The following is a 20649-nucleotide window of genomic DNA, read 5'->3' on the forward strand; positions in this document are numbered from 1 at the left end:
TTTCTAGGAAGATTTAAGCAGTATAATAATTAATAAGTTTTCCAAACAATATCATAAAGCATCCACACTTTTGCTTTCTTGGGATTACCAATTCCCAATATTCTTATACCACCAGAAGCATTGTTATGGAAGCAAAAGGCTGAATTATGATTTCAGAGGGATTTCACTAAAATATTCTGACTCAGTGGTGTCCTCTTCACAACCAATCTCATCCAAAGCTCGAAAGAATTTCTTTAAAGTGGTGTAGTGGCCAAATTGGTGAGAAACTTTTCCCAATGTCTAGTAGTCAGAAAGATCAGTTTGAGTGTCAGGGGTTGTGAGTCAAGGGATTTAAATTACACTAGGAAACAAGTGCACTGTGGCCATATGTATCACAAAAACTCATAATTCTTTGTTCCTTCAACTGAACAAACAGTTCAGCAATCATAACTTCATACATGCCTTAAGTAAACGAACCTCCTTAAACAGATTCGATAGTTAAAATAAACCAGGTGACAGATTAAATCCCATTTAGGGATTTCACAGTGGATTGATTGAGAGGGGAGATTAACCTATCACCAAGGAAAATGAGAAAACTTAGTTCAGAGAATTCCTCCATTAAAGTTAACTTGGGTAGCTGAGAAGTAACTAAATGTCTTTAGGAAGCCCAAACTTCTCTTTGGATTTTATCTGAGGAACACCAAACAGTTAACATTATTATTTCATAAGTCAAGTTGGGGTCAGGGAAGGTTAATAAAAGACAGTTAACCAAAAGAAAATGAAAGAATGGCCCTGATTCCTGAACAACAAATAAAAGGATTTTGAACATACTGTTGTTGCAGGAAAATATAAACATGATAAAGAAGTCAAAATAATACAATATTTGTCATCAATATTAAATAATATCTATTCTACTTTTAACCAATTCCCAATGTTAATGAGCACATTTTATCTTTTTAAAATTTAAATCTTATTTATTCTGAGCTTAAATAAAATAAGCATTTCCATAACAGAAGAGAATAGAAAAAGTATGGTTGCTCATGAAACTACAACTCTATTATGTACAACTTGTTATTCCTTTTAAATATATAATAGAGGTATTATGTAACATTCTTTTTTTTTCTTTTTATCTTCTCCCCCACCACAGAGACGGCTGCCGTTAGACACAAATATATGTATGTGAGTGCATGTACAATATATATATATATATGTGCGTGTATGTATACATATACACGCACATATATATACACATACATCTCTCTCACTCTCTCTGTCTTTCTCTCTGTCTTTCTCTCTGTCTCTCTCTGTCTCTCTGTCTCTGTCTCTGTCTCTCCCTCTCCCTCTCTCTCTCTCTCTCTCTCTCTCTCTCTCTCTCTCTCTCTCTCTCTCTCTCTCTCTCTCATATATATATATATATGTATATATATATATATATATATATATATATATATATATATATATATATACATATATATATTTCTATGCATACTTCTATTCATTGTTCTTTCCCTGGATGTCACAGCATCTTCCTTCATAGGTCCCTTGTAGTTGTTGCTGTTTGTCCTTAATTCCCAAAGAGGACCATGACATCACAAGGTGATGTTATGACTTGCAAGTGAATTGGATATAAGTGAGGGAAGGCTGTGCAAAGTCACCAGCCTCACTCTGTCTTCCGGAGACATCTGGGTACAGTTGCAAGATATACGTCAGTATAACTGGAGGTAGCCCTGGTTTATGTATTTATAATAGTCAAAATTACTTGGTTGTTCAAAGTTGTTCTTAAAACAGTATTGCTGTTACTATATACAACATTCTCTTGGCTCTGATTGTTTTGTCCTTTATTATTGCATGCATATCTATCCCTGTTTTTCTAGGATCATTTAGCTCATCATTTCTTACAGCACAGTAGTATTCCGTCATGCTAATATACCACAACTTCTTCAACCATTCTCCAATTGATAGGCATCCCCACAATTACAAGTTCTTTGTCACCACAAAGACAGCTGCAATTAATGTTTTAGAACATATATATTCTTTTCCTTTTCCTCCTAATCATTTCTGGAAACAGACCTAGTAATGGGACTTATTCACCTTCTATAGTCTTTAAGATCCTTTGGGTTTAACTGTGGGCAACCACCAGAGAATCCCACTTCTTTCACCATATTATTTGAAACCCCCATCTCCTCCTTCCTAGTTTACTTTGCCTTTTTTTTGATAACTAAGACTTATTCAAGGCTATAATCTTGCTTCTCAGATCTGTTGTTTGACCCTGAAAGTGGCTCCCCGTTCTGTTTTAACTTCTTGCTTCTCAGATTTTTGACTTATTCTTAACAGTCTATTCTAAACCACAGAAAATATTTTTGTGGTCCTTACCTTGATTCTGATATACCCTCTTCCACATCACTGATGTTAATCCCTAGATTGCTGGTACTAGATCTCTCTGCTGAAATCTTAGTCCAACACCCATGTAACCATGGAGGGGGAAAAAGAAAAAGAAAAGTAAAGAAAAAAGAATTATCAGAACAATATCAAATGACAGTCCCAAGAGATTTTCCCTCAGACAGCAAAATTTCACTAATTATAGCTTGGAGCTAGGTTAGGCATGTAATAAACCCTTATTTACTTCCTCTTATTTCCTAATAGTCCTAAGCACTGTGTTAATCAAACATCTCATTTGATCTCACAATAATTCTATGAGTTAGATGCTAGTAAGATCCTCATTTTACAGTTGAAGAGATCTTTGTCTTTGCAACTAAACAGATTCATGATCATTGATAAGTTGTTTTTTTTTTTTTTCTCCTTTATGGGCCTCAATTTCAGGAAAGGTCTGGGTCATTAAAAGCATTGTGCAATTTTCAAAAGACAATGTAAGTTGGTCTCTTTCTCTTGTTCAATTTTTTGCTCCATCATTGCCTACAAATCAACAATTTATTAAGCAATTATTATTGCTAGACAGTGTTCTAATTCCTGGTGATTGAATGAAAAGCAAAAATCATGGTCTCTGACCTTAAGGAGCTCACATTATAATGAGGAGTATGTGGAAAATAATGTCCAAGGAAAAGCACAATGAGAGGTTAGAGGTGGGGAGGAAATATAGTTTCTGCTTGTATAGTCTTTTCTCTTTCCAGGGTCATTTTCTCTGAGAAGTTCTTGTAGAGATTGGTTCCTGCTGAGTAATCAGCATGACTCAGTAGTTCTTAAATTCCAGTGCTTAGCACAATGCATGGCACACAGTAGGCATTTAATACATATTTTAACTGATTGAATACAGGAAGTTGGTACCAAAACTAGAAATGACCATCTTAGGTGAATGTTTGCATTGTACTTTGGAAAAGGTACACAAAACAAAGCAAAGCAGTAAAATAAATTTAAAAAGCCAAGCACTTAAGATCTAGTTTCAGATTTGTCTTGATGAGACAAATAGGTTATGTACATATTTACTATACAAATATTAGAATTGTATATTCTATATACAAATTCTACATACAAATATTCTATATGTATTATATATATATTCTATAAACTATATGTATATAGTCACCATTGCTTTTTCAAGGAAGGGAAGAGGGAAATCTACTCTCTCTCTCTTTTCCAAATCCAAGGAAGGATCTCATTTGACAAACTCCAAAAAGAGGAAAGAAGGGAGAGGAGAGGAAAAAAAAATCCCTTTTCTTTAGATCACCTGAGCTGTCTCCTGTTCTCTGCTCAGTGACTAACTCATGCATCTCCCAAGGACAGGGACCACAGGAACCAAGCTGAAGCCTCTACTTACACACTCACTTTTAGTAAGACGCCTGAGCATATGCCCATCTGCATGCGTGCTCCCTGGGATAGAATCCATCCTCACAATGATGTGCAAGTTTTTTATAACTGAGAAAGAATGAATGCTTTCCCCTTAGAACTAGAGGGCATACTTCATGGGCTCTCCCCCATAATACTTAAAAGTGTTTTTCATATTCTTCTGCTGAAAAAAATCTCTGGTGTTTTCTTTTCCTTATAAAGTAAAGTTTAAAATCTTTCATCAGGTATTTAGCATCTAATGTAGTCTGGTGCCACCACACATTTCAAATGTTTTCTCATTCTGCTTTGTTTCTATCACATAGCACATTTCAGTCAAACTGGACTATTGTCTGTCTTTTTAAAAAGCCCTGTACATTACTTTCATGCTTCTTTACCTTTCTTCACACTGTGCTCCTTAAAAGGAGTGTTTCCTTTTCTTGGTATGTTTTTCTTCCTCCTATTCTGCCTAAGGAATTTCTAATTATTACTTAAAGCCTAATTTAAACAATACTTCCACCATGAAGTGAACATATCACAAGTACCACTCTTAGAGACACTATCACACACATACACACATACACACACAAACTTTATGTATCATTTAGTTTTCAATCTGTCTGATGCATTTAAATTATTGTAATTTTATTTTATGCATTTATCTCATTTTAATATTTATTTTATATGTTTTATCTATGACTTTTCTCTAAATTTCTTAAAGACAGGGACTATGATTGTTATATAAACTTAGTCATCCCCCATAAGATCTATGTTCTTCATGTAATATGCCAATAATAATTGTGTTTTTTCTAAGTTTAATTTTATTCATTGTGCCTCAGCTTCAAGCCCTCCATTTTTCGGAAAGTGGGATTTATATTCACTTGAACTCAGAAGACACTTCACATGAATTATTTTAGGGGATTTCATTAAGCTTCTGAATATTTTAAATGTTTTGCAGTTAGCTACAAATGGCCAACATAATTTTACTTCAATTATCCTCTAATTTTCCCAAATTAATGTTAAATAATTTCACAGAATCACAAAATTTCAGAGTTGGAATACAATGTTTAATCCCTCTTTTATATGACATTACTTCAAATACTTGAAGACAGTTCTTATGACCTGCCAGAGTGTTCTCTTCTCTAGGCAGAATACTATGAGCTCCGTCAATCAATCTTCATCTGAGGTAGACTTGAAGTCCTTCATTTTTGACTCATTGAAAATCAGGAGATGCATAACTCAAACTCATTTCCATTACTTAATAAAATAATTTGAAATAAATATTTTGATGTGTTTCATACTTAGCACATTTTAGAGACCCATATTAGTTAGCCTTTAAAATAAGTATACTGTATTATTTCTTGCTTTGAAATGAAATGGTGCCACTTTATTTCCTCTTTAAAGAATTATGCTTACAGTAAGTCTGTTCTGATGTTTGCCATGCAAAATATTTCCTATTTTTAAAGTGCAGCACATTCCTTTATTATATTGGTAATAAAACTCAGTGGATTCTATTTATTCTTTTCCTTGTCTACAGTATATTAGGAAATGTGGCAACTGTAAGTGGTTGATAGGACCATATCATCATTTCTCAACCTGTGTTTTGACTCTTATAGCTTCAGGGTATTCTTTTATTATATTTAATCAGATTTTGTTTTTCTTTCACATAGGATTATCCTTCATCTTTGTTTGCTTTTGGTCATTCATTTTGGGGGGTTTTCATTTTCTTACATCTGAACTTTAAATAGCTGCTATTATACCTCTAAATTCAATCAGCCTCTGGCTGTGCAGTTAACTGCTTCTCTATTTCCCTCCTTCCCCGGAGGTTAATGGGGCTAACTCTTCAACCTATTAAGTCTATAAGCCAACATTCTGAAAGCCAATGGTTGTCTCTAAACCAAGGACTTCCCGTTAACATCACAGTGTGTTAGCAATCTATCAAATGTATATCTGTGGTTTATTCAGCAGAAAAAAGGAGATACAGTTCTGCAAACTACATTCCATGCAAACTTCAAAAAATGCCCCTTCTCTTTGGCTGAAGTGTACTATTAGTGTGACATGGCAACATATATTGGCACCTTTTTGACATTTTTGAATTAGTGGTAAATGGGTCCCTTTAAGATTAAATTACTGATTGACAGATTTCAATATCGTAAGTTTCACGGAGTATCTGAAAGCAGTATTCAGTTAATGCTGAAGAGAAAATAATACTTAGAAGAGAACACTAATTATTCTTTTCTTTGCAGTGTTTTGTACTTAGTAGAGGTTAATTATAAAAGAGCATACCATCCTGGAGAAGGGCAACTCCAGGGCATTTGTATCTCCTCTTCCAAGTCTGGATATCCCTATACATATAATCCCTATATAATACTGTCATATCATCTTCCATGGCTTCCTGCTGGAAATATTGCCACTACCTACAAACCACTAGTTTTCCTTAAATGTCTGATCAGCCAAAGTGCACATATGGCATTGGGGAGGGGAGGTGAAAATTCTGACAAAAAACACATCCTTCCATACTTTGGTACTCATCCTGCCACTCCCAAATGTAGACAAGACTGATACTGATATAAAAATCATAAAACAATCAAGAGACATATAACTGGGGAAAAAAACTTGGGTAGAAGGAAAAATATTTGTAAGATAATGACTAAAAGTATGAGATGTGGAGAACTTGCAGTCAATATCCAATGTAATCATAGAATGTTGTCACAAGTGAAGAAATTTAAAATGTGTCAAAAAGATGAGTCAGCTACGAGATGAAACAATCTTTTATTGAATCAAAAAGGAAAGAGACTAACAAAGTAATCTAACCAAGTCTTTTGCGCTCTTTAAGTAGGTGTATTCCTAAGGCTTGGGCAATGGGTCCATAGGCCTGAGAGCCCAGGAATCTTTCTTCCATATTTAAGCATGGCAATTTATAATTGCAATGATTACATGCCACAAAAAAAGTCATTTTCAAAACCGTTGAAGTGTGAAGAAGAGCCTATTAAGTTTGAGTGCTTAGGTGCTAGGCTCAGCCAACATATTAATTAGCTATGTGGTTTTGAGTGAGGCATTCACAGCTCTGGAATCATTTCTCTCTTCTATTATGTGAAGGGATTAGGTGGGGTGGGGAATCTGGGGTCTCATATGGCCTTGAGGCCTCAGGTTTCCCACTCCTGGATTAGACTGCATCATTTCTTTCAGAATTAAGAAGATGTGCTTTAATTTGATGATTTCAACACTATTTACAATGCAAACTTTGAAAAATCTAGAATGGTTTCCTCAAAAAGGAAAAAGAAATATTTAATATTTGATCTTTCTTTATCTTAACTGAATTACTTAACACGCATACACACAGCTCCCAAATTTGTCATTATCACCTTGTCAAAGATGTATGACAAGACTACAACTCCCATTTTCTAGTGCAGGTCAGGGTTGGAGAAGGGATGGGGCATTGATTTTTGGAGAGGGGTATGGTGTTTGCCACACTGATTGTATTGCAAGTATCTCCCTTCAAATCTATGATATAATCCTAAATGACAACTCATAGTGCTGAAGGGGAGCTGTATTGGGCTGTCCTGGAGATGGCTTGTACCAACTCATGAGCACTGCTTGTTAAATTTTCAGTTGTAAGCATTTTCACTGAAAATCAGCAAAGGGTATATATCACGGCTTAATTTATTGTTTTGTGAATTTTCTAGACTTAAAGTAATAAAAAAAAACAGATTAAACTTAAAAATATGTTGTGAATACATTTTACTCCTTTCTTTTTTGCTTTTTTTTCCTTCTAGCAAGTGGTTAAATATTTATCAGTATAAGCTGGGTAATATTTACTCATATGAGTATGCTATATGACCTTGAATAGATTACATTCCCTTTTATAATATTTCATCTACAAATTAACTGAGTTCAACCCTAAATTTTCTTCCAGCTCCAATAATCTATCCTTCTATACTTGGTACTTTTGCAGAAGGAAGAAGAGTTGTCATTGTACTGATTTCCCCAGCAGAATGCAAGTTCCTTGAAAGCAAGGACTGCTTCATTTTCATATTAACAGCCTTGGAAACTAATTAGGACAGAGATTTACTTACATTACACTGTTATTAAATGATTCTCAAATTGAATTGACTAGCCTGTGTTACAAGGGGGAAAATCAACCCAAATGCCTACTATTCTTTGACAATGAAATGTCAGTCTAATTTTCAAATTAAAGACACAGTTCTTAAATATTAGTATACATGTGGATTCAAGTATAATCTCAGCTCAGCTGAAATAAAGGGTTGGATTAGATTCTGTCAAAGATCCTTACCTGCTCTAAGCTTGAGTTTTTAATTGTATTATTATTTTACATTAGTCCATTAGAGACCACAGACAAGCCATTTTTATTTTCATTTGATGCTCTCATAGTTCCCATTAAATGGATTTTTAAAAATGTAATCTATGTATGAAATTTCATATTGTTCAAATAAAAATCTAAAATAACCTTTTCTGAATTTCACAACTTTGTAGCTGCAATTTGGCCTTTTCTATGATCTATTGAATTTCTAACCTTTCCTCTGACTCTCTTACAAAATCCAACTTTTTGCCCATGACATGTCTTCCAATTCCCTGAGTCCTCTTCCAAGCTATCTCCCTGCAAAAGTTACTATAGATTCATTTCCTACCCTTTACTCCTTAATCAATTATACTCTACACTATTCCCCTCCCTTGAATTGCCAGCCCATAATCTTATCTTCAGTTACGCACTGTCAAAACTCAGCCTTGAATCGCTCCCATTTACCCCTTCATTCCTACACATTTACTATTAAATACAGATGTGGAAAATTTCACAATTAGTCTGACTAAGACCAATACAAATTTATGTTATACAACTTAAACTGGACTTTCACTGATGGCTAGGCAATTCCACTATACATCCTTTATCAATTCACTATCACTCTCTTCACCTTGGATCTTTCTAAGTTTGCCATTCTTCCTCAACTATCCCATAGCTCTCCATCTTCTCTCTCTGCTGAAAACCTTGCCTATTATTTTACAGTAAAAAAATTGAGAATATTTACCGAGAATATTTTCTCTTCTCTCTTCCTCTTCTGAGAATGCTCATTTGTCATTTGCCACTATCTCTTCCTTCTCCCTTGTCTCACAGGAATAGGTGACCTTACTCCTTACCAAGGCTAACCCCTCTATGTACTCAAGCAAGATCCGTTTCCATCCCATGCCCTTCAATACATTTCCTTTTATCTTCTCCACTTGATCATTTATTTTTAATCTCTCCCTGTCTATTGGCTCATTCTTAACTGCCTAAAAAAATCCATGTCTCTACTTTCTTGAAAAACTTTTATTTGATCCTTCTATCTCTAATAACTATTGTCCTATTCTTCCCTTTGTTGTAAACTCCTTTCAAATGTCACCAACAATGAGATTTTACAATCTACAATCCACTTTCCTCTCACCTTCTTTCTGGCTTCCAGCTTTATTATTCCACTGAAAAGCTTTCTCCAAAGTTAGCAATAACCTTCTAACTGCAAAATTCAATTTCGATCCTCATTCTCCTGGACTTTTCTACAACCTTTGACACTTTTGCTCATCCAGTTCACACTGATGCTCTCTTATCTCTAGATCTTCTGAATATTGGTCCACTCTATCCTGGTTCTCCTCCTGTCAATCTGTTTCCTCTCAGTCTCATTTGCTGAATACTCCTCCAGATCAAGCCCTGTAACTGTAGATGTCCCTCAGGATTCTGTCTTGGTCCTTTTTCTGCCTGTATAAATATTTTATTTCGTGATCTCATCAACTTCCATAGACTTAATTATCATTTTTCTTCTGATAATTCTCAAATTGATTTATCTTGCCTCAATCTCCAAGCTGACCTCCAATTTTGTATCATTAACTACCTTGCAGATGTCTCAAACTGGATGTCCAGTAGATATATTAAATGAAAAACATCCAAAAAAAGATATTACCTTTCCCTCTAAACCCTCTTTAATCTTTCCTACTACTGTGCGGGGTAACACCATCAACCTAGTCCTAAGCCTACAATGTGAGTGCCATCCTTAATTCCTCAATATTCCTCACCTCCCATATCCAATGTCTCTAAGGCCTATGAATTTCAAACTTTCAACATCTCTCATATATACTCCCTTCACACCTCTGATACTCCCACTTTAACATAGGCCCTCATCACCTCACACTTGAAATATTGGTACAGCTTGCTAGTGGATTGCCTGCCTCAAATCTCTCTCCACTGCAACTATTCAACCACCAAATGATTTTCCTGAAATGTAGGTCTGACTATGTCACATACTGCATACACACACACACACACACACACACACACACACACACACACACACATACACACACACGACTCAATATAAACTCAAGTGGCTCTCTATTGTTTCCAGGATCAAATGAAAATTAAAATTTGGCATGAAATATCCTTTTCAAAACCTAGCCCCATTCTACCTTTTCAGTTTTCTAACACCTTGCTCCATTCCATGTACAATAGTCTTAGATCCAATGACTCTGGACTCCTTTTTGTTCCACAAACAAGATGATCATGGGTTTGAGCATTTTCTTTGCCTATCTCCCATGCCTGGAATGCTCTGCCTCCTGTAATGTTAATAGGCCTCAGGTTCAACTAATTGGAGGACTCTTGATTGGGGGAGACTTGTTTTTGTAGGAAGGCCCACACCTTTTGTTAATTGTTAATGAGGCACTGGATTTACATAGTATTTTCCTGCTCTGAAAAGTGAGCATATACTGTGAGGTGAGGTTTTGTTTTGGGGTTTTCATTGGAAGAAAGTTCATGTGCCGGATGAGAATCTGAGTCAAGCCTTGTTGTGTGAGCTTCCCCCCGCTTTTAAAAACCTAGATGCTGGTGCTTCTTTCTCTGTTAACTATGTATGTATGTAATAGTATCTCTGATGCATGTATTGCTTATGATCAGGCAGTTAGAAGTCCTGTCTGTTGGTCTTTTCCCTCCTTGTATTTTCTCCATTGGTGAATGTAGTTAAAGATGATTCTTGACCTCTCAAAAGACATTTTCCTTTTAGAAAAGCAGATCTAAAAGCCTGTGCAGCAGACTTGGTTTCCTTTAAGTCTCCCCTAGAATCCCACTTTCTACAGGAAGTCTCTCCCTATCTCTCTTCATTTTAGTGCCTTACTTCTCCTAATTATTTCTTATTTTTCCTTTATATAGTTTGTTTGTACATGTTTGCTTGTTTTCACCTGCACGCAACTGTGAGCTCCTTGAAAGTAGAGACTATCTTTTGCCCTTTTTTTTTTTTTTTTTGTATTTCTAGGGCTTAGCACCTAGCAGAATGACTTCACAAAAAAATAAATAAATAAATAAATACACTAAAAAAAAAAAAAACAACTTGGTAAGGCTTACACAACAAATGCACAGTGAAGTGAGCTGACCCAGGAGAACATTATTCATAGTAACAACAATATTGTGTGATGATCAACTGTGAATAACTTAGGTATTCTCAGCAACACAATGACCTAAGACAATTGCAAATGTCTCATGATGGAAAAATGTTCTCTTCATCCAGAGAAAGAACTGATGTAATCTGAATGTAGATCAAAGTCTACTATTTTTCACTTTCTTTTACAATATGACTAATATAAAAATGTGTTTTGCATGATTGTACATATATAGCATATCAAAATGTTTCCCATCTCAGAAAAAGAGAAGGTGAAGAGATGTAGAAAATTTGGAACTCAAAATTTTAAAAATATGAATGTTAAAATTTGTCTTAAAAATAAAATTCCCCTCTTTCCTAAGAGAGAGACAGAGATAAGGATCCCTGAATCCTGGTAGTACAATAGCTTCTAACTAACCTTAGTTTTCTGTAGATGGAGTAGTTCTTCACGAATTTATACCAAAAAGTGTGAAAGTATCGAGAATTTACCACGGAGGAAAAGGAATTAGCCAAATTAGAAAGAGTAAAACAAGTATTACATAGTACAGCTTATTTCAACTTTAATAATAAGGATTCTTGTTTAATTATTATGGTATTCAATATTACAGAATCATATTATTCTACCTAATTTTGGGAAGTATAGCAGAGAAAACATAGTGTTCAGTTCATCTGAACAGAAAAAATAAAAAGAGCCATTATAGAGTATAACACTGATATACTGCTACAGATTGCACTTTGGGGAAAAGATAGGTTCACTGAACATTCAATGATTTATTTACTTATTTAAATGAAGAATGGCTCTGTCGCATACAAAATCCTGGCTTAGAATGCAGTTCTTCTATAACTTATTCTTGCTTTAATGTTTCTTTTGATGAGGATTAGAAATGAAGGGAATATTATATACGAATTGAAAATATTATTTAGAAGAATCAAATTTTTAAATAGCATGCTATTTAAACATGCTAATTTGAGAATCTCACTTTAAGAAAGTATGATGAGCAAAAATTTAAATTACCAGGCAGACAATTTATATTGGGAACAGAATAGTCAGATTTCCTTCTTGAGTCATTTCTTTTGTTTTCTATAGAATAAAACACTTCATTAAATAGATATGTTCTTAAAACTATGTATAAACAATCATAATTTCAGGCTATATAACAAGGGAAAAAAGGAATCTGGCAACTGGCTATAAAAATATTACTAATTTCACACATATATGAAGTCTGATTGACAGGGAGATGAAGAAGTTATCCTGAAATAAAACAAAACAAAACAAAAAACAAATAGATGAGTAAATGAATGAATGACTATAAATACAAAATATAGGGTGTACTCAAGGGAAACAAAGTAAAGTTGGACAGAATCTCTGAATTTATACTTTGTGGGATGGTAAATAAAGATAAATCCTGTTCAAGTAATAGTCTCAGACAAATCCAAATCAACCCACCTCATTTGAAGAGCTAAATTTATTCAATTGTTCAGCAACTGACTCTGTTTAAAAAGTTCAGTGATCAGTTCCAAAGTGACTAGTTCTCCCTACATAAAGGAGGACTTCTTATCTGTCAGATTGATAAATCACTGAATCAGTGAACAAAGGAGAATGGACTGTCTCCATCGTTTTAATATTTTCTAAGATAAACAGAATAGTAACCTGTCCTGGATAGATAGCTTAGCCATTTCGGTGCTTGCAGTCAGGGACTAACTCAAATGAGCCCTCAAAATTCTATCTAGTCAATTAATGTTTCTGAATATTTTAGCTATACATATATAGAAATATTATTTTTATTAAGAATAGGTATTAGGGACTGAATTAACTGGAGAACCTATATAATTGGTCACTTTGACTATATAAGCCTAAGTGGGGGAAAACAGAGGTATATGTGATATATATATATATATAGTATATGTATAAACTATGTATGCATGTGAATATCCAAATATATTTATATTCCCTCATATGTATATGGATAAAACTTTTACGAAGGACTCACTATGCACCTGATATTGTTAAATGCAGGGGATTCACACACAATCATATTCACTACTCTCAAGAAACTCATATTCTAATGGATGAGAATAACAAATGAAGGGGATCTAGAACACAGAGTAGGGGGAGTATCACCCCCCCCACCCTGACCTTTCCAACCAATTGAATTTACATTACCTTATGTCTACCTAGAGAGTAGCTATTACCCTTGCACATATTTGTGGGTATTTACTTCTAAAACCATTGTCCAGAAACCTGCACTGTTAAAATAAATCCCTTAGGAGGATAGCAGAGGGATCCTTGGAGGGCAAGGTAGAGGGTAGAAGTAACATAGAATAGGCAGGAGTGATAGGAAACAAAAGGAGGTATGGGAAGGACGAGGAGAGAAAATCTCTTTTCTCCTTTCTTACCCAGTCTGACTTGTTTGTTTATTCTCTGAGATCTGTGTTCTTACTCAAATGCTGACTCATGACTAACTGGCTATATAGCTGAGGAGCCCAGGTTTTTAAGGACCTTCCTGTAGTGTGGTCAATTTCTTAGCCAGCCAACCCTAAATTGCCTGTCCAACTCAATCAGAGAAAGTTTATCACACAATGAGAAAAGAATATTAACACTTAGGAACCTTATCCAGCTTAGAAGAGCATCTTCTTTGTAATACAGTCTTAGAAAGTTATCTCTGGTTTTCAGAGGTTAAATTACTGGCCTGGTCACGCCACAAGTATGTCCAAGTTATATGGGAACCCAGTTCTTCTTGAGTCCAAGGCCACAAGTCTGTCTACCTCATCATGTTTCTATACATAAACAGACATAAACACACACACTTCAGAGACCTATATATCCATTAATTTGAGAAATAACTTCTGAAGAGTGCTTGTGTAGTATATAAAGAATTAGGTTGCTTTTTGTTGTTGTTGTTGTTGTTGTTGTTGTTGAAGGTTAAAATGTCACTGAAAAAAATATGGCATTTTCTTTTTATTACAAACTGGCTCTTGGATGCCATGAGAATAACACTTTGACTCCAGGGTTTTTCTATAACTTACTATATAAATGATGTGTTCCTGACCCCAAAAAGAGTTTCTATTTATAATATTTTTCTTCTCCTCACATGGCACATATTTTGCTTACTTTTTCATTTTTTTTAGACAGTAGTGCCATTACAGTACAGAAAAGGCATTTTACACTTTTTTCTGATGTTTAAGTCAGTTCTCCTTTAGCTAAAAGTAGAACTGGTATTGATTCTCAATTTATAGTTTGCAAAAATAAATGGAGAATGAATACATGCCCTGTATAGTAATTGTGGTGGAGAAGGATTTAACATCCAAGTTATTGATTAGAAACTGCTTGCTTATGCACAATTGATTGTGAACTGCAGTTAGTTCCCTTTCTGAAATACTATGCACTTTTTCTATGGAAACTAGAGACCTGCATGTTAATAATGGCACATTGATGTTTTGATACCTCTTCTACTTTTTATACACATGCAGTGATGGACCAATCAACTCTGGTTTTCATGTAGTTTTAAGAGCTGCTAGCATTTTTGTAGTTGTTGGTAACTGAGCGTAATACAGATTTCCCTTCCATAGTGCAAGAAGCACATGTCTATCTGGATCACTACTACTTATTACTTGAGCTTAAACTGAAAAGGCAGATTTCAATATTAGTTCCAATAAATAGAAGTCCTAGAACTATGAATCTTTTGTTGCTTGTCTCTAAAGTTAGCAGAAAAATTTTGGGAATGAAAGAAGTCAAGGCAAATAAGAGATGAAACTTAGATAGGTATGTGAAACGTTAAACAACATAACGTTATTACTAAGTTTGGGTAGGACAGGGAAGATTACAAAAGAGACAAAATTTTGATAAGGAATGGGTTTCTTGAAATTTGCAGTAAAGTAGGAGTGGGGAACCTGCGGTTTCAAGGGCACATATGACCCTCTAGATCTTCAAATGTGGCCCTTTGACTGAATCCAAACTTCACAGAACAAAGCCCCCCTAATAAAAGGATTTGTTCTGTAAAACTTAAACTCAGTCAAAAGGTTGCACCCAAGGAGCAAGGAGGCCCCATGTAGCCTGGAGTCCCCAGGTTCCCCATTCCTGTTATGTGATTCCTTTTGTTTTTTTATCTGTGGCTTCCAAGAAAATATAATTCTGTGTATTAATCTGAATGTGGTGCTTTTTAACAGATAATTGTGATGATCAACTGGTTTCAGCTTTGCCTCAGTCATCATTCAGTTGTTCTTCAGAGCTGTCTAGTAGCCATAGCCCTGGGTTTGCAAGGCTCAACCGAAGGGATGGTAAGTTTCTTTCTTTTGCTTCTATTGATTTGTTCTGAATTTCTCCATTTTCAATCGCTACATTATTATTTTGAAAAATCATGAGATTTTCAAATATTGAATGCTATATTCCATGAAATATTGAAATCTAGCTAGAATGAGGGAATATGCCTATTAGAATATAGCCATTTGGGAACCTTAAGAATCAAGTTTTACCTCTGACTCACAACAGCTTTAATTGTGGCCATACTTGAGAAGAGGTAAGCATAAGACTCGTTGGAACACCAGTGATATTTCAAAACCAGCTTGAAATTATCACTTACACATTTAAATACTGTTTAAAATGCCTTTATGTCTGCCAAGTTGGGTTGCAGTGTTTTAGAAATTAAGTTTTTTAATTGCTATGGCAGCAATCCCAGTTACCTCAAGTATATCATTATTATGAATACATGATACATGACTACTTACACCCCCTTGATTTAAATTAGAGCTAGAATGTTAAGAGAATAGAATAGATCTTTTAGATTATGAATATTTCAGAGGGGAAATCCCTAGAAAAAATCATCTCTATTTGCTCAGTTCTTAATTGGTTGATTTGATTTGTTCACTCTACCATTTACTCTTGAAGGAATGGGTTATAAAAAGTCTGTACGCTCCATTAGGATTATGCTGTACATATTAATCTATGTTGCCCCCATGGTAGTATGGCTAAATGTGTGTGGGTATGCTTAAGATACAAATAAATGACTCTCTTTGAGTAGAAGTGCTAGACAACACTCAAGGAAAGGCAGAAAACTGAACTCAAAACAAATAGACAGGAACTTCTACCTCCTCACATTTTCTTGTAGATCTTTGTCTGGATTTTTGCTCTGTCCTTGTCACATTCTTCTTTGTTCCATGTTTACAACAATAACAACAGCTAACATTTGCATGGCACCTTAAGGTTTGTAAAATATTTTACAAATATCGTCTCATCCTGAAAGTAATGTGATATAGTTATTTCCATCTTAGAGATGAGAAAACTGAGGTAAATAAAATTTAAAGGTCTTTTTCAGGATCACACAGCTTTAATAAGTGTCTGAAGGTAGATTTGAACTTGGGTCTTGTTGATCCATGTGGAGTGTTCTATTCATTTTATCACCCAGCTGCCTCTTAACCATGTATCTATTATATTCCTTCCTCCTTCCTCTGCCATTAAACTGAGAGAACCTTGAAGGCAAGGAATATATATATATATATATATATATATATATATATATATATATATATATATATATATATATATATATATATATATATATATATATATATATATATATATATATATAAAATTTATTTTGTATCTACAAAGCTTAGCAGAATAAATATTTGTTTTATATCAATAAATATTTGTTCAATTAAATTAAATTGGAGACAGCATGACTGTGGTTCATTTGATAAAAATGCAGTGGAAAAACATACTGTGACTCTCAGATTACACATGAAATAGCACTGATATAGCTAAGAATGTCTGCCCACTACAACAGAAGTACATGAACACAGTTGTAAATAACTTTTTCTCCTTGACTCTCTCTGCCTTCTCTGTTTCTGTCTCCATCTCTGTCTCTCTCTCTTACTTTCTTACTAATTTTACCTTAAAAGTGCAATTGTTTAATATTTGTTGATCACTTTAATTGTGATGAACATTATTTCCTCCATAAGATAATCAAGGACCTCTTGTAGGACAGAGTTCTATTTTAAAAATTTTTTTTTCACTTACTTTTTTTTCTTTTTACCTTTCCTCTTTTCCATTGTGGGGAAAAACATAAAATTATTTCATGAAAATAGGTAAACTAAAAAAAAAAAAAAAATCCCTGCATTAGCCATATCTAAAGATGTATGTATATGTCTCAATCTGTACCCTGAGTTGCTCGCCATTCTGTCAAAAAGGATGTTTTATTTTTGGTCTTCTGGAAACACGGTTAGTGATTTCATTGATCAGAATTTTTAAACCTTTCCAAATTATTTGTCTTTACAATGTTCTTGTTATTGTACAAATAATTCTCCTGGTTCTCCTCACTTTACTCTGGGTCAATTCATGCAAGTCTTTCCAGATTTCTCTGAAACTGTGTATTTCATCATCTCTTATAGCTCAATAATGTATTATATGCATATGCCATCATTACTTCAGCCATTCTCTAATTGATGGGCAGTCATTTTATGTCTTTGTCATTACAAAAAGTCCTCCTATAAATTTTTAAAATGTGGATGCTTTTCTTCTTCCCATGATCTGTTTGTAGTATAAAGTTCAATATTTCACAAACTGGAGAATAATGTGGGGGCCTAGAAAGCAAGATTCTTCATTTGGGAGAGAATATGAAGGAAAGGTCAAAATTATTGTGTATGTACATATGTGTGTATATATATGTATATATATGTATGTATGTATATATGTATGTATGTATGAGGGTGAAAATTGCCAGTGCTAAGTTATATCGGTCATTTTTTGCTTTGGTACATTCCTATACCAAAATTTGTTTAGCTGCTTCCCTGATATCTACGTTATTTCCAATTCTTTGCTACAATAAAATACTATTATACATATTTATATGTATTTTCTTAATGAAAACAATCAACAAGTGTAAGACAATCCTGTGAAGTCACTTAAGCTGGCATAGAATGTCATAAAGTTAGGAACAATCCGGTATCACAGAGGATGAGCCAACAGTGTGAAGAGATAGAGGGATAAGTTGTCAATTCCCTTTCTTTCATCCCACCAACATCTCTTTTTTAAAAAATGAAGAAGGGAGTAATAACCTGGGGATTATACTTTTACCCCATTCCTGGTCCTATTACCTAAACTATTCTTACCCAGGCTTAAAAGTTTATCGACTTTCCTCTTCAACTTCCCTTCTCACACTTTTCTTTCCACCATTGGAAGGCAGTATGGTTTCATAGGAACAAAGGTAATATTTGAAATCAAAAGAAGGAATTTCAAAGCTGAATTGCCCTGCTTAATAACTATATGACTTTAGACAAATAATTTAAACTTCCTGGCTTTAGTTTCTTAAAATGTAGAACCTGGAAATCAGGCAACATAACTTAGATAAAGGTAGCTTTAATTTTTAAATCAATGATGCTTTGACAGTGAAAGCAGTACAGCATTGATTCATTTTGTATTTATTACATGTTTAAAATCTGTATGTTCTTAGAAATTATGATAAAATATTGATTTTTTTAATAAAATAAAATATGCTGAGAAAATTATTGGTACATGTTGTTTTATGAACAGGAAGGGACTTGTTTTGTTATAGATTTTAGTATTAAAAGAAACGTATGACTATATAATATATTTAGAAACCATTATTTGAGGTGATCAAAGCAGCAGAAGACAGTTGCTATTTGTCATAATTTCACAAGTATATATGCTTTAATAAGTCACATTGATAATGGTATATATGGCATACTTCTTAGATTTGCAGATGACAGAAAGCCTTAAAGAAAAACAGTTTGACCACAAGATCAACAAAAATTCCTGAGAAAAAAAATGAAGCATGGTTTTTTTGAGGGTGGGATTGATACTATAAATGAAATAAGAAATAAAAAGGATAAAAATGTAAAAGAAATATAGTATGAGAGAAAAGAAAGTGTATTACCAGTTTAGTAGAAGAGGTATAAAACTTTGTACAAGTAATAAACTCGATGAATATTAGAAATGAACCAAAGTTAAATATTCCATGAGAAAATGAAAAATATTGAAATGAAGTCAAAAGTCTAAAAACACAGAAAATGTAAAATAATATATAAATATATAATGTATGTATTCATACACATGCACATTGTCACATACATGTGCATTTGTGTTTGTGTGTGCATAATCATTGGACGACTTGAAAAACTTGGCAAAAATAAATAAATAAAAGCATGGTTGCCTCATATTTTAATAAACCATGATGGAAAACCGTCCAAATCTACTAAAGCCAAATGGCAAAGTGAAAATAGATCACTTATTTGGTCAGCTCTTAAAAGAACTAAAATGAAAACTTCCAAAATGTCTTAACCAAAATCTAGAGCCTCCAGATGCAAAAGAAAAATTGCTGCTTGCAATCAGTTTACAAAAAGAGAGAGTTCAAATAATCAGGAATCACAATATGGGTCAAATAAGGTTTGTCAGCTACCATAATAAAGAAGCAGAGAATTTGGCATGTCATATTTCAAAAAGTGAAAGATAAAGGCTTAAAATTGTGAATATGTTACCCAGAAAACCTAAATATAACCAGGGGGCAGGGGAGATATCCTTCTTAGGTCAATAATTATAGTTTGTTATTGTCTTCTATTATGCCATTTTTTTCAGTACTCAGACTTTCCTCCTCTCTGCCTGTGTCTGTCTGTCTGCCTCTCTCTTTTCCTCTCTCCCCTTTGGAGAGGTTCCTCAATTTTTTTACTCGGTTATTGCTATTTTTTTTTTGCTTGGCTACCTCTGATTTCCCTTCTAATTTCATTCCTACATTTTTCATCTAACAATTTTATTTCTCTTTTAATTATTCTGCAGCTTCTTGTCATTGTCTCACAGTCTTGGTTAAGTTCACAGAATTCTCATTTTCACTGGGGAATTTTGGTTCATTTTATTTCATAGTCTAATATTCCTAATCTCCAGTCATACAGACATCTTTTCCCTGCTGTCTACAAACACATCCATGTCTCCTCCAATATAGAAACAAAACAATGACAACCAAATGTTAATTGATCCTATTTTTCCTACTAGCTATCACCCTATATCTTTCCCCCCTTTCTCAGCTAAATTCTTGAGAGAACTCTCTAAAAATCGATGCCTGTTCTTCCTCTCTCTCACTTTATTCCTCTCTCACTGAATCTGACTTTTGACTTCAGCATTTAATTGTCACTACTTTCTCCAAAGTCACCATGATCTCTTAATTGGGAAATTATTTGGTCTTTTCTCAATCTTCATTCATCTTAACCTCTCTACAAACTTTAATATTTTTGATCACTTCTTTCTCCTTAATACTTTCTCCTCCCTAGGATTTCCTGCCACTTCACTCCTGGTTCTCTGTTTGATGACATCTTCTCAGTTTCCATTTCTAGTTCTTCATCTATATCAGACTATTAATCATAGGTGTCCCCCACAGCCCTGACCAAGGTCTTATTTTTCTTGATTTATGCCCTCTTAAAGGGTTATCTCATCAGCTTCTATGGGTTCCATTATCGTATATTTAAAGATGATTCT

The 20649-nt window shown here is 34.1% G+C and overlaps 1 protein-coding gene across 1 annotated transcript in view; it reads left to right on the forward strand.

Annotated features, from left to right (window-relative positions):
* The window catches only part of CNTNAP4 (contactin associated protein family member 4), a 676519-nt gene that overhangs the window by 101587 nt on the left and 554283 nt on the right, over positions 1-20649 (forward strand). The window contains exon 2 of the mRNA XM_072596864.1: positions 15336-15446. Within this exon, the coding sequence (XP_072452965.1) occupies positions 15336-15446 (111 nt within the window). The remainder of the gene's footprint in view (positions 1-15335; positions 15447-20649) is intronic.

The sequence above is a fragment of the Notamacropus eugenii genome, chromosome 3 (genome assembly GCF_028372415.1).
Source record: "Notamacropus eugenii isolate mMacEug1 chromosome 3, mMacEug1.pri_v2, whole genome shotgun sequence".
In the NCBI taxonomy this organism is placed as follows: Eukaryota; Metazoa; Chordata; class Mammalia; order Diprotodontia; family Macropodidae; genus Notamacropus; species Notamacropus eugenii.